Source organism: Suncus etruscus, chromosome 15 (assembly GCF_024139225.1).
Source record: "Suncus etruscus isolate mSunEtr1 chromosome 15, mSunEtr1.pri.cur, whole genome shotgun sequence".
NCBI classification, from domain to species: domain Eukaryota; kingdom Metazoa; phylum Chordata; class Mammalia; order Eulipotyphla; family Soricidae; genus Suncus; species Suncus etruscus.
In genome coordinates, this window is record NC_064862.1 from 16,770,516 (window position 1) to 16,791,201 (window position 20,686).

Genomic DNA, 20,686 nt, shown 5'->3' on the forward strand with positions numbered 1-20,686 from the left:
GTTTTAATATTAGAAAATAACAAAACACATTTAACACAATTATTGGGGGGAGATTGGGTCACACTCAGTGGCACTTGGATTACTTTTGGCTCTGTGTTCATAAATCACTTGTGGCAGACTCGGGGCACCAAATGAGATGTTGGGTATCAAACCTGGGTCCATCCTGGGTCAACTGCATGCCAGGCAAACACTCCTCCACTGTAGCAGAACTATTTAAGTAAAAATAGACTTTATTTCTAACTAAATAAAACTGCAAAGCAGTATTCTGTAAAGAAAATAAAATTTAAAATAGGTATATGGAGAAAAGGAAAATATTAGTCTGATCTTCTCGGGAAACTATTTTTTTTTTTCATTAAAAATTCTCTTGCTCTGAGTTAGAGAGACAGCACTGGCTTTACAGGTGACTAGCATGGGTTCAATCCCTGACATCATTTGTTATGTCACCACCAAGTTTGATTCCTGAATACTGCCCAGAGTAAGTTCTGAGGACCACTTAGTGTGGTCCAAAAATTAATTCTCATTATGTACAATGAAAAAGAACAGTTATGGAATTATAAAAATTTAGTATATAAATTAGGGGAAAAATTTAAATCATCCTGAGGAAAAAAATGCCGTACATAAGCACTTATACCATCATTTTATATTTTCTGAGTTTTAGCATAAAAAAAGCATTGATGCTGGCCAAAGTTCAGAACAATGGTAAATTGTTCTGGGAATGAAGGCAAGGCTTGATTGGGAAGGAGTAAGTCTGCTCTCTCAGGGATGGTGATGATGATAAAGTTCTATATCTTGCTGAGGGTTTGAGTTAAATCCATCCATGCACTATCAAAGCTCAGTGAGTAAACATTCAAGATATAAAATAACTTAACAAAAAATATACAACATTTTATTTTGCAAATATATAACATGCCTAAGGAATCTTTGTTGTCTTCATATTAAAGTTTTTGATAATTGTTCAAAAATGAAATAGGTACAAATCAAGTGTAATCAGTACCTTGTGCTAATCTGTTAGTAGTGCTTGTTCAATTTTTTGCTTCCTTCAATGGGCAAGGAGCTCTTGGAGATCTGAAAATATCTGTTTGGGAGCAAATTTCTGATCCAATAAGCAATCATCTCTTCATGTAACAAAACTTTCTATGCATCCAAACACTTGTTTCTATCTCTCTTTTTAAACTTAGGTGTAATAAGCAAACACAAATTGAAAAAGGTCAACCACCTTTGTCATTTTGAGTTCTGTATATTTAAGGTTGCTTGGTATCCATATGTCAGAGAAGTGTGCTTACGGGTTATTTTTATGTTTCTGTTTTGTTTTGTTTTGTTTTGTTTTGTTTTGTTTTTTATAGGGGTTGGGTCACACCCAGTGGCAGCACTCAGAAGTTACTCCTAGCTCTGTACTCAGAGATGGTTCCTGACAGGCATGGGGGATCATAGTGGATGCTGAGATTCGAACCACCATCAGTCTTGGATCGGTTGTGTGCAAGGCAAATGCCCTACTGTGCTATCACTCTATCCCCAGTATTGTTTTATTGAACACTGAGTTGATTGGGTTATAGGTCAAGAGGAAAGTGTCTCATGAAGAAATAATCGACTTTGTTAATTATTTTGTGACAATTATATGAAAGATACTATAATTACATGATATACCCAGTTATTATTGTAGGTAACTTTAACCTCTCAGTGTTAAATTTTAATTGTTGAAATTAGACAAAGTAAAAAATATTTAGAGCTGTTTAGTCATACTCAGTTTTTTAGTGTGCTAGGTAGGCAAGACCTGGGTCAATAGTATAGCAGGTAGAGTGCTTGCCTTGCTTTCAGCCAGCCTAGGTTCAATCCCTTGTAGTGCTCCAAATCCCAAGAGTGACCCCTGAGCACAGGGGTCAGCCCTGAGCAGAGCCAATTGTACCCCCCTCCAATCAGTAAGTAAGATAGTATTAGGTAAAATTTATGTAAAGAATAAACTTAGTTTCTTAAAAATATTTTAGAAGTCATAAAAATTTTTAGATTTCTTATGGGGAAATTAACACTTGTGGCATAATTCAAAAAGAATTTCATGCTTGTGATTTTTGTGTGGCTTGGGGGGAATAGACCTCTGAGCCTCTCTTGCAGTGATTGACCTATTGCCTTGATGCTTCTGTGCTAGGGTCCAAGGATGTGGTGCTGCTTAGACCCTGCCATGCTGGGGACAATCAGGACCACCCAGGAAATACTTAAGATTTGTGAATGTATTTCAGTTGTTTTAAATTTCTCTTGTTTTTAAGGAAACAAGAACTGGATAGGGAAAAGGTGATAGAGAGGAGCCTTTTCAACAGAAATATGTGCATGTATAATTATTAAAAGCTTTGTCAGATGTATTTATAATTAATAAGATATTTACCATATTTAATAAGGGATAAACTTGTATTACTTCTCTTCATTGCTAAACTTAGCTATTTATTGAAATTCATGTTAGAAATGAACTTTTATAAAAGTTGATCTTAAAGTGGTGCATTCTATTCTGTACTTATTATGCTTTAGCAGGGGTCCTCAAACTTTTTAAACAGGGGGCCAGTTCACTGTCCTTCAGACTGTTGGAGGGCCAGATTATAGTAAAAACAAAAATTATGAACAAATTTCTATGCACACTGCATATATCTTATTTAGAAGTGAAGAAACAAAATGGGAATAAATACAATATGTGGCCCGTGGGCTGTAGTTTGAGGACCATTGCTAGTAAAGTTTTTTAAATGTTTTTCTTTTCAGTTACTTGGAACATTACTTTTGAAATTAAAAGAAAAAATTCAGCAATAGCTCAACTTAATGGCTTTTATAGTTATGAAAATGATACTTTGTTTACTGTAACACTTTTTAAATCTGTACTTTGTCAGATAGTATACTCAGTGCTTTGTTTATTCTTTTTTTTTGTGGGGAGTCACACCCGGCAGCGCTCAGGGCTTACTCCTGGCTCTACTCTCAGAAATCGCTCCTGGCAGGCTCGGGAGACCATCTGGGATGCTGGAATTCAAACCAATGACCTTCTGCATGAAGGGCAAATGCCTTACCTCGATGCTATCTCTCCGTCCCGTTTATTCTTTTTTTAAAATAATTTTTATTGTGACCAATGTGAATTACAAGTCTTTCACAGTTATATTTAAGGTACATAGTGACAGTGATTTAGGGCCATTTCTACCTCCACGCTGTTCCCAGCATGCATCACATACATCCCCCTAATTCCTTGAACTGCTAGTGTAACAGGTCCCTTTTGTGTATAGCTTGTTGTAGATTGGGTTATCTTGATTCTGTTGTCATTGACTTTGGGTTTGGTGTTTAGGCCTGTTCATTTTTTTTTATTTCTACTCAATGTTCATGCTGTTGTTTGCTCCTGGTACCATCAACCTTTATTCCCTCAATTTATTTGGCCATTTTAATAATGTTACAGTGGTCCTCAAACTATGGCCCGCGGGCCACATATTGTATTTGTATCTGTTTTGTTTCTTCATTGCAAAATAAGATATATGCAGTGTGCATAAGAATTCGTTCATAAGTTTTGTTTTTACTATAGTCAGACCCTCCAATGATCTGAGGGACAGTGAACTGGCCCCTTGTTTAAAAAGTTTGAGGACCCCTAAGACATGAACATGAGATGCCTCCCATTATTTAATAATATCTCTATTTGGGGTGGGGAAGGTGGCGCTAGAGGTAAGGTGTCTGTCTTGCAAGCGCTAGCGTAGGAAGGACAGAGGTTCGATCCCCCAGCATCTCATATGGTTCCCCCAAGCCAGGGGTGATTTCTGAGTGCATAGCCAAGAGTAACCCCTGAGCGTCAAACGGGTGTGGCCCAAAAACCAATATATATATTGATTACAATATATATGATTACAAACATGATTGCAGTTGGGTTTCAGTCACAAAAAAAATATTTCCTTTCACCAGTACAGCATTCATTCCCATCATCAATGTCCCCCATCTCCCTCCCCCCCAGCCTGTATTTGAGACAAGCATTCTACTTCTCTCACTCATTGACATTCTTTTGTTTATTTGCATATAATCCTCACAACACTGTAGCATTTCTTCCACAAAGTGTGATCCATAAGCATTGACATCCTGGGGTGCCTGTGTAGTCTCTCAGATCAAATTCGGGAGTACAGAATCACTGTACTTTTTAATTAGGTTCAAGGTAACAAGTGCTCACATTCAGGTTTGAGAAAATTTGGTCCTGAAGGCATTTATTTCGGCATATCAGGTAGTGGGGTCAAGAGAGTCGTCACAGTCCTGAGGAATACCACAGCAATAAAGAACCTGCTCAGAGCACAAAGTCAGGAGTAATTATGAGCACCAGCTAGTGTGACCCCAAAGAGAGAGAAAAAGAGATTTGGTTCCACATCATCTGATTCTTAAAGAGTCTCAACTATTCAAGATCATTTTTCTAATTCTTATAGATATATGTTGTATTGATACTATCTGTCTAAGCCAGGGGTCTCAAACTCGCGGACTGTGGGCTGTTTGCGGCCCTCCATATAATATTTTGTGGCCCACAGCCGGTCTTCAAATATCACAGTATTCGCGATTATTCACTTATCGTTCAGGGTATGCAAATATTTAATGCAATTTTTTGCGATTTTTTTTCTTACTAATGCGATTTTTTATTGTGAATATTCGGTAAGCGAATAATCGCGAATACTTTGTGCCTAGCACAGACATCATTTCCGTTGCTCCTGCCCGCTGTCCCTTGCATTATCAGAGGCCTAAGGGAAAGAAGGGAGAGAAGTTTATTACAGAATTAGATTTTGTCATATCTTCATCATGACTTCATCAAAGCCTGAAGTGAAGAGAAAGATTGATGACGAGCACAGACAATTTCAGGAAAAGTGGGAGACACAGTATTTCTTTGTTGAGCACAGGGACATCCCCACATGTTTTATTTGTTCAGAGAAAGTTGCAGTGCACAAGGAATACAACTTGAAATGCCATTATTCAACTAAACATGCTGAGGAATGTGCAAAATATCAAGTAAATGAGAGAGCCAAGTGGGTTGCCAGTCTTAAAGCATGTCTAATGAGGCAACAAGATTTCTTCAAGAAAGCAACCAAAGAGAATGTTGCATCAGTCGAAGCTAGTTACATGGTTAGTGAGATGATTGCTAAGGCAGGGAAACCATTCACAGAAGGAGAGTTTGTTTAAAAAAAAAAATGCATGTTACAGGCTGCAAGTACTATCTGTCCAGAAAAGGTCAGTTGAGCAAAATCAGCCTTTCTGCCAACACTGTGGCAGAGCATATTTCTGACATGTCAAGTGACATCTATCATCAACTGTGTGAGAAAGACAAATGTTTTGATGCATACTCAGTTGCTCTTGATGAGGGCACAGGTATAACAGACACTGCGCAGCTCACAATTTATGTCCGTGGTGTTGATTGCAATTTTGAATGGACAGAGGAGCTGCTTACAATAATTCCAATGCATGGCCAGACCACCACTAATGAGATATTTCGGCATTTGTGTGATGCCATTGAGAATGTAGAGTTTGTCATGGAAGAGGTTTTTAGAGTAATAAACGATGGAGCGCCATTGATGACAGGGAGGAAAAATGGACTGGTGCACTTGTTTAAAAAAACACTTGAAGAGGAGGATGTAGAGAAGGCCATTGCTCTCCACTGCATTATCCATCAGCAGGCCCTTTGCAGTAAATGCCTGCCGTGTGACAATGTGATGTCTGTTGTTGTGAAATGCATCAACCAAATCAGGTACAGGGGCTTAAAGCACAGGAGGTTACGTGCTTTTTTAGAGGAAATGGTGTCAGAATATGGAGATGTGCTCTATTTCACCGAGATACGTTAGCTGAGCAGGGGAAATGTCCTGGAAAGATTTTTTGAGTTGAGAGAAGAAGTGAAAGTCTTTATGAAGAAGGATGTGAATGCTGTTTCTGAGTTGAGTGATCACAAATGGCTCATGGACTTAGCTTTTCTTGTTGACATCACACATAAGCTGAATGTACTAAACAAGATGTTACAAGGCCCGGGGCAGCTTATCAGTGCTGCCTATGACAACGTGAGAGCATTCTCCACAAAACTTGTGGGAAGGAAATCCCAGCTCTCTCAGACAAACCTTTGCCATTTCCCAGCATGCAAGGAACTTGTGGATGCAGGCATACCAATCAGTGGTGAGAAATATGTTGATGCTATTTTTAAGCTAGAGAAGGAATTTGATAACAGATTTGCAGAGTTCAAAAAGCACAGAGCCACTTTCCAAATTTTTGTGGACCCCTTTTCCTTTGATGTGCAAGATGCCCCTCCTGTGCTTCAAATGGAGCTCATTGACCTGCAATGCAACTCTGATCTCAAAGCCAAGTTCAGGGAGATTAGTGGAAAAGCAGACATGCATGGGCAATTTTTGAGAGAATTGCCCCCCAGCTTCCCTGAGCTTTCCCGAATGTTTAAGTGCACCATGTGCCTTTTTGGGAGCACATATTTGTGTGAAAAGTTATTCTCCACATGAACTTCAATAAGTCAAAGGACAGGTCTAGACTTAATGTTGGTCATCTTCAAGCCATACTGATGGTCTCAACTGCTTCCTCTCTAAAGCCAAACGTGGTTCAGATTTGTGAGAAGAAGCGCTGTCAAGTCTCTGGCAGCAAGGAATAGGCAAAAGATGCCATGTTCAGAAGAACTGTTCATGATCTTCACTCAATGTTCTATTTATGTTCAGAAGAAATAATTAAAACTGTTAATAATGACGTTTGAGGACTTTTTTTTTTGTGAAATCCCTTATGCGGCCCTGTGTCACCCCAACCTTGCCTCCTGCAGCCTCCAGATAAATTGAGTTTGAGACCCCTGGTCTAAGCACTCATACCTCTTTAAAGCAGTTAACTGAATTTCATAGGATAATTCTTTGGTTATGTGTTATTTTCTGATAGTAAGAGAATCTAACATGAAATAGGTAGCAGAAATGCAGTTATGTATAATGAGCCATAAATCATATTTGCCTGTGTTATGTATTTTTGCTTTTTATCTTTTAACTGAGAGAAAAGTTTTGATAAAATTGGTATAAGACTGATTGCCACATTTGGCCCATTGATTTTTTTTTTAAGGATGGTAATTAGATTCTTGCTACTTAGAAGTGAGGACTTGACACCCCCCCCCCCCCCCGCTCCCCATACCCTTTCTTCCCATTTTGCCTAATGCCATTTCTTAATGCTGGATTTGTCATTTTTTTAGATGTGGAAGTTTTGTACTGGATTTCTCTTTGTTTACATGGCGCCCTTATGGACTAGCAGGGTCTGGTCTGTGCTTTCAATATCTTTTAACAGTCGAAAGTGTAACACAGTATATATACCTTCATGTATTAACATGTAAATGTGTTTTCATATGGGAAGCACTCTCGTTGAGCATGCACTATCACTAACATAATAGTTATAGTTGAGCAACTCCTAACTTTAAATCACTTCTTCAGTTAAAGCAATGACTGATTTTGAGGATGGAAAGTGAATTTCAGTAAATTTACATAGAGTTCTAAATAGAAATGAAAACACCTGCTCTTCAGATTTTCTTGTAAATATTATAATGATAGAATAATACTTTTGTTTCCACTAAAATGCAGAAAATGGTGACAGCATGTCAAAAATGTTAAACCACATGACTTCGATATAATCAAGTACTTTAATTGGACTGTGGATATAGGTTTTGTCCTGTACTCTGGAACTTGACTTAAAAATAGCAAGCCAGTGGCTTGGACAATGGGTAACTGGAAAGATTTTATTGTCTGGCCTACTCAAACTTTTATCTATAATTCTGTTGTTCTGTAACACCTTCCTTCTCAGAAATTACCTTGCTTCTCTTAGAAAAGCCTACCTCTTTCCAGTAAGAATGTAATTTAACAGAACTCAAAAAGCTTTCTTGAAAAGTTTCAAACACACAGAGTTTATGTGAAGTAAGTAGATGTTAAGTTGAAAGCAAGATTTACTTTCCACCCATAATATCATTTAACATTCTTTCCATTGTATAGCATCCAGATTTAGTAATGAATAAATTCACCTCTATCTTGAAGATTAGTTTTAATACTATGAGAAGATACTATTCAGAATTTAAAAAATGCATTTTATTTTTCAGCAAAGATGTCAAGGAAGTTAAGCTTGCCTACTGACCTAAAGCCTGATTTAGGTAAGTAAAATAAATCAGTAAAAAATAGTAACAAGCGTAGCTGGGACAGTGGCGCAGGCTGTGAGGCGCCTGCCTTGTGCGTGCTAGCCTAGGATAGACCGTGGTTTGATCCTCTGGCATCCCATATGGTCCCCCAAGCAAGGAGCGATTTCTGAGTGCATAACCAGGAGTAACTCCTGAGCATCTCCAAAAGAAAACAAACAACAACAACAACAAAAACCCAAAAATTAGTAAGCTTCCTTCAATAGGGAGATAAGTAAAAAAAAAAAAAAGATTTTTAAATACCTAGAGGCTAATTTTTATCAAAAACAAAATTTTAAATTAGTAAAATGTTTACAGAATGATAACTTTAAGGTACATCTGTATATAAGATAATTATATTTTAAATTCATGTAAGCCAAAACATTATATTTAATCCTCAACACAACTATACTTTATATCTAAAGAAAATTGAGTATTAAATTCATGCAATAGAGGTTAATTTCTATTAAAGATTTTCATGTTTCATGTAACCATTCAAAAACTTAATGACATACAATTTACTAAGTTACTAAAATGTGATAGTTTTTTGAATTAGGGAAATTGCTCTGTTAAGAAAGTAACAACTGGAATTAACAATAACCATTTAAAGTATTACTAAGATCCAGAAGTGAAACTTGAATTTCGCTTGTTATGTTATGGATTTGGTAACTGTAATGCATTTGGTAACATTGTTACTGGAATTTAAGGAAATATAAAACATTTTAAATTTATCATAACAATTCTGTCATTTATATTGTGACTTTTAACCACTTCTTAAGCAGTAACTAAATTTGTTAAGTAATATGTAGAATTGGTACCAACTATATTCATGTCTAACCATAGATACATTAATTTTGCATTTTTCCAAATTTTTCTTTTTTATTTCAGTTAAAAGAAATAATAGCAGTAACATCCCCTAAACCTATCTACATTTTACTGTCCTTATTTTTCAGTGTCATACTTTATACAAAATTTATTTTAATCTTTCCCTTTCCTTTTATTGCTATTCCACTTTGCTTTTCAGGAGTCACATATTTCAATTTGCCTTGCATGCGACTGACCCAGGACGGACCTGGGTTCTATTCCTGGCATCCCCAAAGCCAGGAGTGATTTCTATGTGGCAAGCTTCTTAGCGTGACCTGGTCCTCCAGTCTCAGCACTGATGTCTATGGAAATTATTACCATACTGACATTTATTTTTTCTTATATCCCATAAAAATGTGAAATTATTCTGTGTCTCTCCATCTCTCTCTCTCATTGTCTCTCCATCTCCCTCTCATTTTAAAACTGAGCATAATAATCTCCATGTCCGTTTATGTATAAGCAAACTTCATGATTTTATTTTTTTCCTAATAGCTGCATAGTATTCCATGGTGTAGATGTACTATAGTTTCTTTAGCCACTCATCTATTTTGGGTTACCTGGATTACCTCCAGATTCTGACTATTGAAAACCATGCTGCAATAATCATTGGAGTACAGTGGACATTTTTGTGTGTGCATTTATGTATTCCTAGGGTATATCCCTAGGAATGGTATTGCTGGATCATATGGGAACTCAACTCCCATATGGGTATTTTGAGAAATAACCATATTTTCCAGAAAGTCTGGACTGGATGGCATTCCCACCAACAGTGAATGGGAGTCTTTTTCTGCGTCACATCTGCACTGGTTGTTTGTTTGTTTGTTTTTTAATATATAAAATATTTAAGCACCATGTTTACCTCCCTTCACCAGCTGCAACAGTCCCACCACTAATGTCCCCCACGTCCCCCTCACCTACCTGTATTCGTGACAGGCATTCTACTGCTCTCATTCTTTAGCATTGTCATGCTAGTTGTTAGTGTAGTTATTTTCCTAACAGTGTTCACCACTCTTTGTGGTGAACTTCAAATTGTAAGCTGGTCCTTCCGGCCATTCCAGCCTTATTACAGTAATGTCTTTAATTTTTTTTAAACCCAGAGATGAGTGAGACTATTCTGCATCTATCTCTCTCCCTCTGACTTACTTCACTCAGCATAATAGATTCCATGTACATCCATGTATAGGAAAATTTCATGACTATTGTAAATAGTGCTGCAATAAATATAGGTTGCACTGGTTGTTCTTGTTCTTTGTGAGATGTGCCAGTCTCTGTGACATTAGATAATACCTCATTGATGTTTTGATTGTCATATTTGTAGCTTTAATGTATTCAGATGATATTAGAAACTATTTTTACCTAATTATTACATGGAACTATTTTTAAGCTTTAACTTGAATTAGACTGCAGAAAGATTTGGGGGAACTAAAGGGTATATGAATAACTTGTTTAACAAAATACAATCGAGACAACTTCAATGTGTGTTTTATTGTTTGTCACATAAGAGACATTTTGATAGTAGCATTAAAAACTGATTTGAGTAATAATATGAACAATTAGAAATTAGGAGAAAGTACTCAAAATTTTATTAAATCTTCATGGTCTGGCAGAAACATAGTTAAGTTACTCTCAACTATAAATTTATCTTTAATATTAATAAGTACTTATTAACTATTTCAACATGCAAAGATCATTGTGCTGAGTTAAGTTCTTCAGGTCCACAAAATGACACAAACTTTGCACTCAAGAAATTTCCTTTTAAGTGCTGATCAAATGTTAGCACTATGGGTAGGGCTTTTGCCCTGCACGCAGCAAACCTGAGTTCAATCCCCAGTATCCCATATTGTCTCTGAACACCACCAGGAGTAATCCCTGAGTGCAGATCCAGAAATAACTCCTGAGCATTGATGGGTGTGGACACCCCCCAAAAAGAAATTTTCTTTTAAGCAAGGCCTAAGACAAATCAGAAATACAGAACACTGTATGAGGAACACTGGGACGGGGTCAACTTTATGAACAAAACTTATTTAGGAAGATCTGAGGGGAGTAAAAGAAAGGGAACACATACTGAAGGAGATGGATAAGGCTTCTCCAGAATGGAAAAAAGCAAAGAGACATAGAGACAAGCAAATGAAATAGTGTTCAAAGGGGAATTGTACATAGGCTTTATTTCTTTAGGCTTAATTTTTTAATTTTATTTTTTAAAATAATATCTTTATTTAAGCACCATGATTATAAACATGATTGTAGTTGATTTTAGTCATAAAAAGAATACCCCCCTTCACTGGTGCAACATACCCACTACCAATGCCCCATATCTCTCCTCCCCCACCTCCTGCCTGTATTCCAGACAAGCATTCTACTTCTCTCATTAACATTGTCATGGTATTTGTTAGTGTAGTTATTTCTCAAACTGCACTTACCACTCTTTGTGGTGAGCTTCATATTGGGAGCTGATCCTTCCAGCCCTCATCTTTATTGTCCCTGGGCATTATTACAATAATGTCTTTTATTTTTCTTAGAACCCATAGATAAGTGAGACTATTCTATGTCTATCTCTCTCCCTCTGACTTACTTCACTCAGCATACTAGTTTTCATATATGGATGGACATGTACATAGGCTTTAAGAGCAAGTGGAAAGCATTTTTTAAATGTTATAAATAATCATAAGAGAAAATACATCTCAAGCAAATGTATTAGAAATCATGGTAATCTTCATTGTAGTTGCTATACCTGATATGAAATGAGCACAGACATTTTAAGTAAAGAAAAGTGAAGTGTGGGCATTCATTGAAACAGAAATCACAAGTACAACCTATAGGAGGAAAATGTAGGGTTTCCTGTTCAAGGTCGATTTTGCTTGTGTTTTCATGGGGGACCTAATATGGTTCCTTTAGAAGAAAGGCTCGGTAGGCAAGTCAAAGATACTTTATAGAAAGTCTTAAAAACTTGAATACAAGATTATATAACTCTTGAAAAATTTTAAAATTAGAAGGGGCAGTTATAACTGCATCTTAATAAAATTTAACTGAATTGTGTTAGAGTAGTAAGAGATGAGCTGGAGAGACAGTGTACAGGTAGGGCATTTGCCTTGCACTCAGCCAATCCAGGACAGATGGTGTTTCGAATCCTCGCATCCCATATGGTCCCCCTTCTGCCTGCCAGGAGCGATTTCAGAGCTCAGAATGAGGATTAACCCTTGAGCGCTGCAGGGTGTGACCTCAAAACCCAACCCCACTCCAATAAAAAGAATAGTAAGAGATGAAGACAAGAAGATGACATGGAAAGTGGACATTAATTTAGATAAAAAGTGATAAAGCACTTAATATAGAGGTAATAACATTGGTAAGGAGAAAAGAAATATTATAACACAAGTAAATAAAAGGTAATGACCAAAAATGTGGGTCATTTTAAGTATTGTTAACTAAGATATCAGGATGTCATTCAAGTAAATAATCATTTTGGAGAAATGGACTATTTCTTTTTTTTTTATGAGCACTGCTAATAAGATTCAATTTAATGTTTTTATATTTTATTAAATGCAATTTTATTTTATTTTTAATATCCTTTTAATATCTTTATACAATTTGATTACAAACATGATTGTAATTGAGTTTCAGTCATATCAAGAACACCTCCTTCACCAGTGCAACATTCCCATCACCAATGCCGCAAATCTCCCACCTCCCTACCCCCCCTCACCTGTATTTGAGACAGGCTTTCTACTTCCCTCATTCATTCACATTGTTATGTTAGTTGTCAGTGTAGTTATTTCTCTAACTGCACTCATGAGCTGGACCTTCCAGCCCTCATCTCTATTGTCTCTGAGAATTATTACAAAAATGTCTTCTTTTGCTTCAAACCCTTAGATGAGTGATACTATTCTCTGTCTATCTCTCTCCCTCTGACTTATTTCACTCAGCATAATAGATTCCATGTACATCCATGTATAGGAAAATTTCATGACTTCATCTCTCCTGTTGGCTGCATAATATTACATTTTGTATATGTACCACAGTTTCTTTAGCTATTTATTTGTTGAAGGGCATCTTGGTTGTTTCCAGAGTCTGGCTATTGTAAATAGCATTGCAATGAATATAGGTGTGAGGAAGGGACTTTTGTATTGTATTTTTGTGTTCCTAGGAGTGGTATAGGAGGATCACATGGGAGCTCAATTTCCAGTTTTTTGAGAAATCTCCATATTGTTTTTCATAAGGGCTGAACTAGATGGCATTCCCATCACCAGTGAATAAGAGTTCCTTTCTACATCCCCTCCAGCACCGATTATTCTTGTTCTTTGTGATATGTGCTAGTCTCTGTGGTGTGAAATGATACCTCATTGTTGTTTTGATTTGCATCTCCCTCAATAGTGATGTGGAGCATTTTCTCATGTATCTTTTGGCCATTTGTATTTCTTCTTTAGCACCTTGATTACAGACATGATCGTAGTTGGGTTTTACTCATATAAAGAACACTCCCCTTCATCCATGCAACATTCCCATCATCAGTGTCCTCCATTCCTCCCACCCCACCCCGGTATTGAAGACAAGCATTCTAATTCTCTCATTCATTAAAATTGCTATGATAGTTGTCAGTCTAGTTATTTCTCTAATTGCACTCACCACTCTTTGTGATGAACTTCATATTGTGAGACGGTCCTTTCAGCCCTCATCTCTATTGTCTGTGGGCATTGTTACAGTAATGGACCATTGAGCCAGAAATATATTATGCACTTTAATTAATAATGCCTTAGTTTAACTGATATAGTTAAAATTGCATTTAAAACTTGAAAGTGAAAATTTTCCGAGCTAAGGTTGTTTTTATTCATTTTAATTAACAAATTCGATGAAAATAAAAGTTCTTCCTCTGGTCAGTGTGAAGGGGAATCAGAGTACCATAAATACACTGTCTGAATGCAGACTATTAAGAATGCCAAGTGTTCTGGTTCTTCATCATCATTAGTTATATCACTGAAGGAAGAAACAGAAACAACAGTGAGAAATTAGTGTGAGTGGCCAAGACTAGAAAAGCAGTAAAAATACCAACATAGAATTGCACCTAAAACAGTGAAGATCATGTATCCAATGCACGAGAATTATCCCAGGACACTCCCAGCTCAAGTGCTGAGCAATAGTGATTTCTCCATGGGATTTGGTTTTGGTTTTTGTCTTGATCTTGGTTGTGTGTGTGTGTGTGTGTGTGTGATTTGTTTCATATTTAAATAAAGAGAAATTAAGTCTAAATCTAAATTATTTTTCTTTTCAGTTAAAAGGATATAAAAATTAAGTATGCTATATCTTCCTGCAAAAATTTTGACCAAACCTTAGCACATCCCAAAGTGTGATACTTTATAAATTGAAATAACCCACAACTTTTTTAACTATTTCAGATGTAAAAGATAATTCTTTTAGTCGATCACGAAGTTCAAGTGTAACCAGCATTGATAAAGAAACCCGGGAAGCTATCTCTGCTCTTCATTTCTGTGAAACTTATACTCGAAAGGCAGATACATCACCTTCTCCCTGTTTGTGGGTTGGTACAACATTGGGTACTGTGCTTGTCATTGCACTGAACCTCCCCCCAGGAGGAGAGCAAAGGCTTCTTCAGCCAGTGATTGTGTCTCCAAGTGGTACGTATGTCCTGATGCCTACTTACATTCGAGGTGTGATTTACTGAAATGGATGAACAACTTCTGCTTTTCTTTTTTTGTTTGTTTGGTTTTGGGGGGAGTGTCTTTCTGAAAATTTTAACATGGAAAACTCATTGAGGATAGTTCCAGTCCTGTGCTTTTAATGCAGGATTGAATTTGTGGTATAAGACTTTAGGATATCATCGAATAGAGCCATTCAGGTTCTCTATTTTATTTTTAAACCCTAAGATTATGTCCAGATTGATTACAACATAAGAAAATGAGAAAAATAATTTGTTCTAGCAGAGCATTCTAGAGTATCTTAAAATATGATGTTCCACAAATAAAAGGAGCTGTGTTTAGAAGAATTAACATATTTCTAAATGTTTATATTTGGTCATTTTTAATCTTAAGTATGAAATTTCAAAAGATTATTATTTTTATCTTAAGTACAAAGAAAAATTAATAAATTATAAAAAACAATAATTAAAAATATTGTGAGTTTTATGAAATGTGTATAGATTCTCTTAAATCTGGAAATGATGGAAAAGTCTGGCTTCCATAACTGATTTATGTTGATTTAGAAAAATACCTAGTTTGGGCCAGAATATAGTAGCAAAGGCTACATCTCATGCTTGGCATGCGGGAAGCCTAGGTTCAGTTCCTGTCTCCACATGGTCCTCTGATCCTTATCAGAGTGACCGCTAAGCACAGAGCCAAGCATAATTTTTGAGCATCAATGAGTATGACTTCTCCCCCAATTAAACAAAATGAAAAGGTCAAAAGACACACCAGCCCATTGATTTTTTTATTATCATATTTCTTATTTATATAGTGGCTTAAATAGTACTAGAACTTTAGAATTAAGATTAGTTACGATTTAATGTTCATTTCTGAGATACCTTATGTTAAAGAAGCCATTTAATAGCCTGGAGCTATTATTATCTATTAGCTATTATCAAGAGTTTATGAACTTGCTTTGCATGTGACTGACTCTGATTTGATTTGATCTCTGATCCCACACATGGTTCCCAAGCACCTCTAGCAGTGATCCCTGATCACAGAGCCAGTCCTGAGTACCACTAGATGGAGCCCATACAACACACCTTCCCAAAGGAAGCAATTTAATTGATTTCTTCAACTTCACAAATTATATGTCAACTTGTTAGAATTTTTAAAAAATGGCTTCCAGAGGCTCTTACTGTTAATTTCATTACTTATTAGTAAGCAACCAATATGTATACAAAAAAATCTAGAAGATAAAAATCAAAATCTTAATAAATAATGATTACTAAGTAGTTAGTTTGAGGAAATACTTATTTTTTCTGATTTGTAGCTTTTACAGTTTCTAGAATTAATATAATATTATAATAACAATGTATATGTTTCCAGTTAAAGTGAGGATTAAATATACATAACATATTGACAACATAAAATGTATTATCTAACCTGTAGTAAAATTACTTTAGTATAAACTTTGATATAGAAATAAATTTTGCCTCAGTGGTTGAATTTTTTCTTTTATTGTTGTTTGTTTGTTTGTTTGTTTGTTTGGGAGCCACACCTGGCTGGCTCTGCTCAGAAATCACTCCTGGGATGCCAGGGATCAAACCTGGATTGGCCACAGGCAAGGCGAGCTATTACTCTGGCCCTGCATGTTTTCTTTTATTTATTTTTTCATGAGAAGGGGCCAAGTATCTACCTGTCTACTAGAAAATTTGAAGGACAGTATTTTTTCAGTGTTATCTTTATATATTTTGGAAAATCACATACTTAATTGCTATTTACATGTAAATATGTATTTTTGAATATGTATTAAAATTCTTATAAGTTTATATTTAAACAACAGTTATATTAATATAAACTATAACAAATTGCTTAAAATAATTTGTCTACATAGAGCCTACAGTCTAAGGTTACCTAATTTAGCCGATCATAATTTAATTTTAGATAACAGATATTAATATAAGAATATCCCATGCAGTAGTTGTTCCTAATTTATACCCCCAAAAGTGTTAACTATCTAAAACTTAAGTTTAACTGCCATCCTTTATTTTATCTGGCTGACCTACCATTGACACAAATAGGTAAGTATGTTTAAAGAGATCAGTATTTTTTTTCTTTTAAGGAAATTTTGAAGGAATACAGAGAAATTCTCTTATAAATAAAAGAAAAATAGTAAATAGAAAAACTTTTTAGCAAAATATTAAATTTAAATATATAATAGTAAAACTTTAAATGTAAGAACTAGAACTTCAAATAAATTTCCCTTCCATTGGTCTCCAAATCCTTACTGTTATCTGTTACCTTTCTTATAAATGAGTCCAAAGAATATTTACATTTTTAAGGATGGTGAGGGAAAAAGATTTTTACTAATTAAAAGAAGTAAAGACATATAAGTTCTAAATTAAGATGACAAATTGTTCAAAATAATGCCTTTAGTATATCGGACATGTATTAATAAATACTTTAAAAGGAAATTAATATTTTCAAAGTAATGTTTAGAAAGATGTGGAAATTTTATTTCATTGTTGTTTTGGGTTCATACTGCTTATTTAAAATGTTATAATCCATAGGGCCCAAGACACAGTACAGCAGGGAAGGAACTTGCTTTGCATGAGGCCAATTTGGATTCAATCCCTAGCACTCATGTACTTCCAAACCCACTAGGATTGGGACTGAGTCAGAACCAGGATAATACCATGCATGATCCAAAAACAAAAACCAAGCAAAACCATAACATTATCCACATATTAGAATCACATTAAAGTCTTTCTAAAAGCCATATCTCTAAAAGTAAAGAACATTTGAAGTTAAATTTAATAATACAAAGTGCCCTGGTTGTTCAAAATATTTATAATCTCAGTATGTCAGCCATATTTTAAAATAACAGTCTACACATTACTTATTTAATTCTTTGAAAAATTCTTTATTTTAAATATAAATGAGTAATCAATCAATCAATAAATGTCTAAAGTCAAAAAATAACAGTGTAACAGCAAAAGTAGTATTAAGAGGAAATGTATAGAAGGAAATACAAGAAGGAAAAAAAGGCCTACATAAATTATTTAATGACACAGCTTAACCTGAAATGATCAGCAAAAATGAGTCAAAGGTAGGCAGGTGGGAAGGGGCCAGAGTGGTGGTGCAGAGTGGTAAGGCGCTAGCCTTTGACAGACTGCGGTTCCGATCCCCTGCATCCCATATGGTCCCCGAAGCCAGGAGCGATTTCTGAGCGCATAGCCAGGAGTAACCCCTGAGTGTCACCAGGTGTGGCCCCTCAAAACAAGACAAACAAAAAAGAAATAATAGAACTTAGAGCATAAATTAATGAACAGGACACCCACAAAATAATCCAAAAGGTCAATGAAAGCAAAAGTTGATTCTTTGAAGAAATGAAATAACAGTCTGTGATTTAATAGAGAATCATATTACATATTAACTCAAAAGATATTTTGTACTAAACTTTCAAATCTGACATATTTCTACGACACGTCTCAGTTAATTTGTTAGAAGAAGCAGATTTCAAGAACTCTGTAGTATACATAGTAGTTACCATCAACACACTCATACTTCCTGGAGGACATTTGCCAAGTATGAAGGAAGTTAGAGTTCCATATACAGCATCATTTATCTATTTGGAAAATAACATGTGAGGGTTTTTAAGATGCTAATATCATTCCAAAAGTTGAATCCTATCAGTAAGCCAGTGTACAATTTCAGTTCAATATAATACTTATTTTTGTATCTCTAATATGTGACAAAATGGAATGAAAATCTGTTCTGTAGATTTAAGATTTATGTCTGCTAACCTTCCGTGTCTTAGGTACTATATTAAGGTTAAAAGGGGCAATCCTGAGAATGGCCTTCCTGGACACCACCGGCTGCTTAGTACCACCTGCTTATGAACCCTGGAGAGAACCCAATGTTGCTGAAGAAAAAGATGAAAAGGAAAAATTGAAGAAACGACGGCCTGTATCTGTATCCCCCTCTTCTTCTCAGGAAATGAGTGAAAACCAGTATGCAGTGATCTGTTCCGAAAAGCAGGCAAAAGTAATCTCACTGCCAACTCAGAACTGTGCTTATAAGCAGAACATTACAGAAACCTCATTCGTGCTTCGTGGAGATATTGTAGCTTTGAGTAACAGTGTCTGCCTTGCTTGTTTTTGTGCCAATGGACATATTATGACTTTTAGGTAAGGATTACATTTTTGTGAATACCAATATAGTATTTTCTACCCTAAATTATACTACAGAATCTATTCAAAAATATTTTTACTAGTTGGCAGTAATAATGATACTATACTCTGAATTTCTTTTCAGTCTGGTGGAAGATAAACAGATGAGAATCCCGATCAATTATATTACCCACTCAACTCAGCTAAATCATAGTCTATAAAATCTGCCAAGCCTTTTGTAATACTTTGTTCGAGACTAAAAATTATTTGTATTAATAACATTGTTTAATTTTTTGCTTCAGTTTGCCAAGTTTAAGGCCTCTGTTGGATGTATATTACTTGCCTCTTACTAATATGCGGATAGCCAGAACGTTCTGCTTCACCAACAATGGACAGGCGTTATATCTTGTGTCACCCACAGAAATACAGAGACTCACTTACAGTCAAGAGACCTGTGAAAACCTTCAGGTAAATCACAAGAATAATTTTGTCATTCCTGGAGTTTGTGAAATAGTCTTTAAAGATCCCAGATTGCCTGTCTCTGACACACACTGGTGCATGCCAACGAGCCTCTGTGTAGAGTTTATGTACAGAATCTTTTAATCATACTTTCAGAGCACATGCTCTTGAGACATAGAAAAGTGACTTCATTTGATTGTTACCATAAGAATTTATTTTAATCCATATTCTCAGTGATGACAAAGAAACATGAACTGTTATGTAAATACATGGAATAATTGTCTGTTAAACACGATTAATTTTTAAAGAGGCATATTGTAAAATTTATTACATCTTTGAAGCAGGAGAGATGGTTCAAAGAGCTGGAGCACATTCAGGTCCCCTTGTTTGATCCCTGGAACTGTAAGACCCCTGATGACTATAAGAGCACTGCTGACTGGCTGGAAACCCTGAATATCTTTGTGGTATCCATGATGGCCATGGTGGCTCTTTACAAGATGACAGTGCCTGGTCTAAGCATTAACAGCCACAGCTTTTAGAGGGAGCCTCCACCCCTCTATAATGCATTTCGTAGTACAGAAAACCAATCATCTTTTATAGGAAGTAGATTCTAGACTATTCATGAGTCATACTTACAAGAGAAAAATGCTATGGAGGTTTCCTCTGAATATTTTTGCTAATGTGTGAGAAGCTTTAAATTTCTATACATATAAAACAAAAATATTTGTGTTGCATTGCATGCATATTAGAAAATGATCATTTTATTTTCATCTTTTAATATGTCTATTTATGGGCCAGAGAGTTAGTATAGGGAGTAAGGAGCTGCCTTTAATGTGGTCAACTCTTTTTGAATTCTTGACAATACATAGATTCCCAAGCATTCTGAGAAACTGAATGCATCATTGGATGCAATCTCAGGAGGCCCAGGTAATGTCTGGCATTGCAGGATACTTGCAACTCCTTAGCCTTGACCCCCTTCCGTTGAACTTCAGGTCCAGTTGACCAGGAATTGCCAGGTGGGCTTCCCCCAAAAGCAGCCTCATCCAGACAGTTCAGGATAATTTTTCTATGACAAGATAATGTAATCACATTTGCTCAGAGCTTTTATTCTCTTTACAATGTAACATTTGTAGGTTTCAGATATATATATATATGTATATATATGTATATATATATCTGTATATATATATATTACTAAATCTTTATTTAATATATATTTATATATATATATCTGTATATATATATCTGTATATATATATATATATATATATATTTTACTAAATCTTTATTTAAGCACCATGATTACAAGCATGTTTGTAGTTGTGTTTCAGTCATAAACAGAATACCCCCCTTCACCAGTGCAACATTCCCACCACCAATGTCCCCCTACACCACCTCTGCCTATA

General features: G+C 35.7%; 1 protein-coding gene across 1 annotated transcript in view; it reads left to right on the forward strand.

The window, feature by feature from the left end:
- Positions 1-20,686, forward strand: part of STXBP5 (syntaxin binding protein 5) — a 190,851-nt gene that overhangs the window by 152,348 nt on the left and 17,817 nt on the right. Inside the window, exons 20-23 of the mRNA XM_049789323.1 lie at positions 8,081-8,131; positions 14,404-14,643; positions 18,470-18,839; positions 19,124-19,289. Coding sequence (XP_049645280.1) covers positions 8,081-8,131; positions 14,404-14,643; positions 18,470-18,839; positions 19,124-19,289 — 827 coding nt within the window. The remainder of the gene's footprint in view (positions 1-8,080; positions 8,132-14,403; positions 14,644-18,469; positions 18,840-19,123; positions 19,290-20,686) is intronic.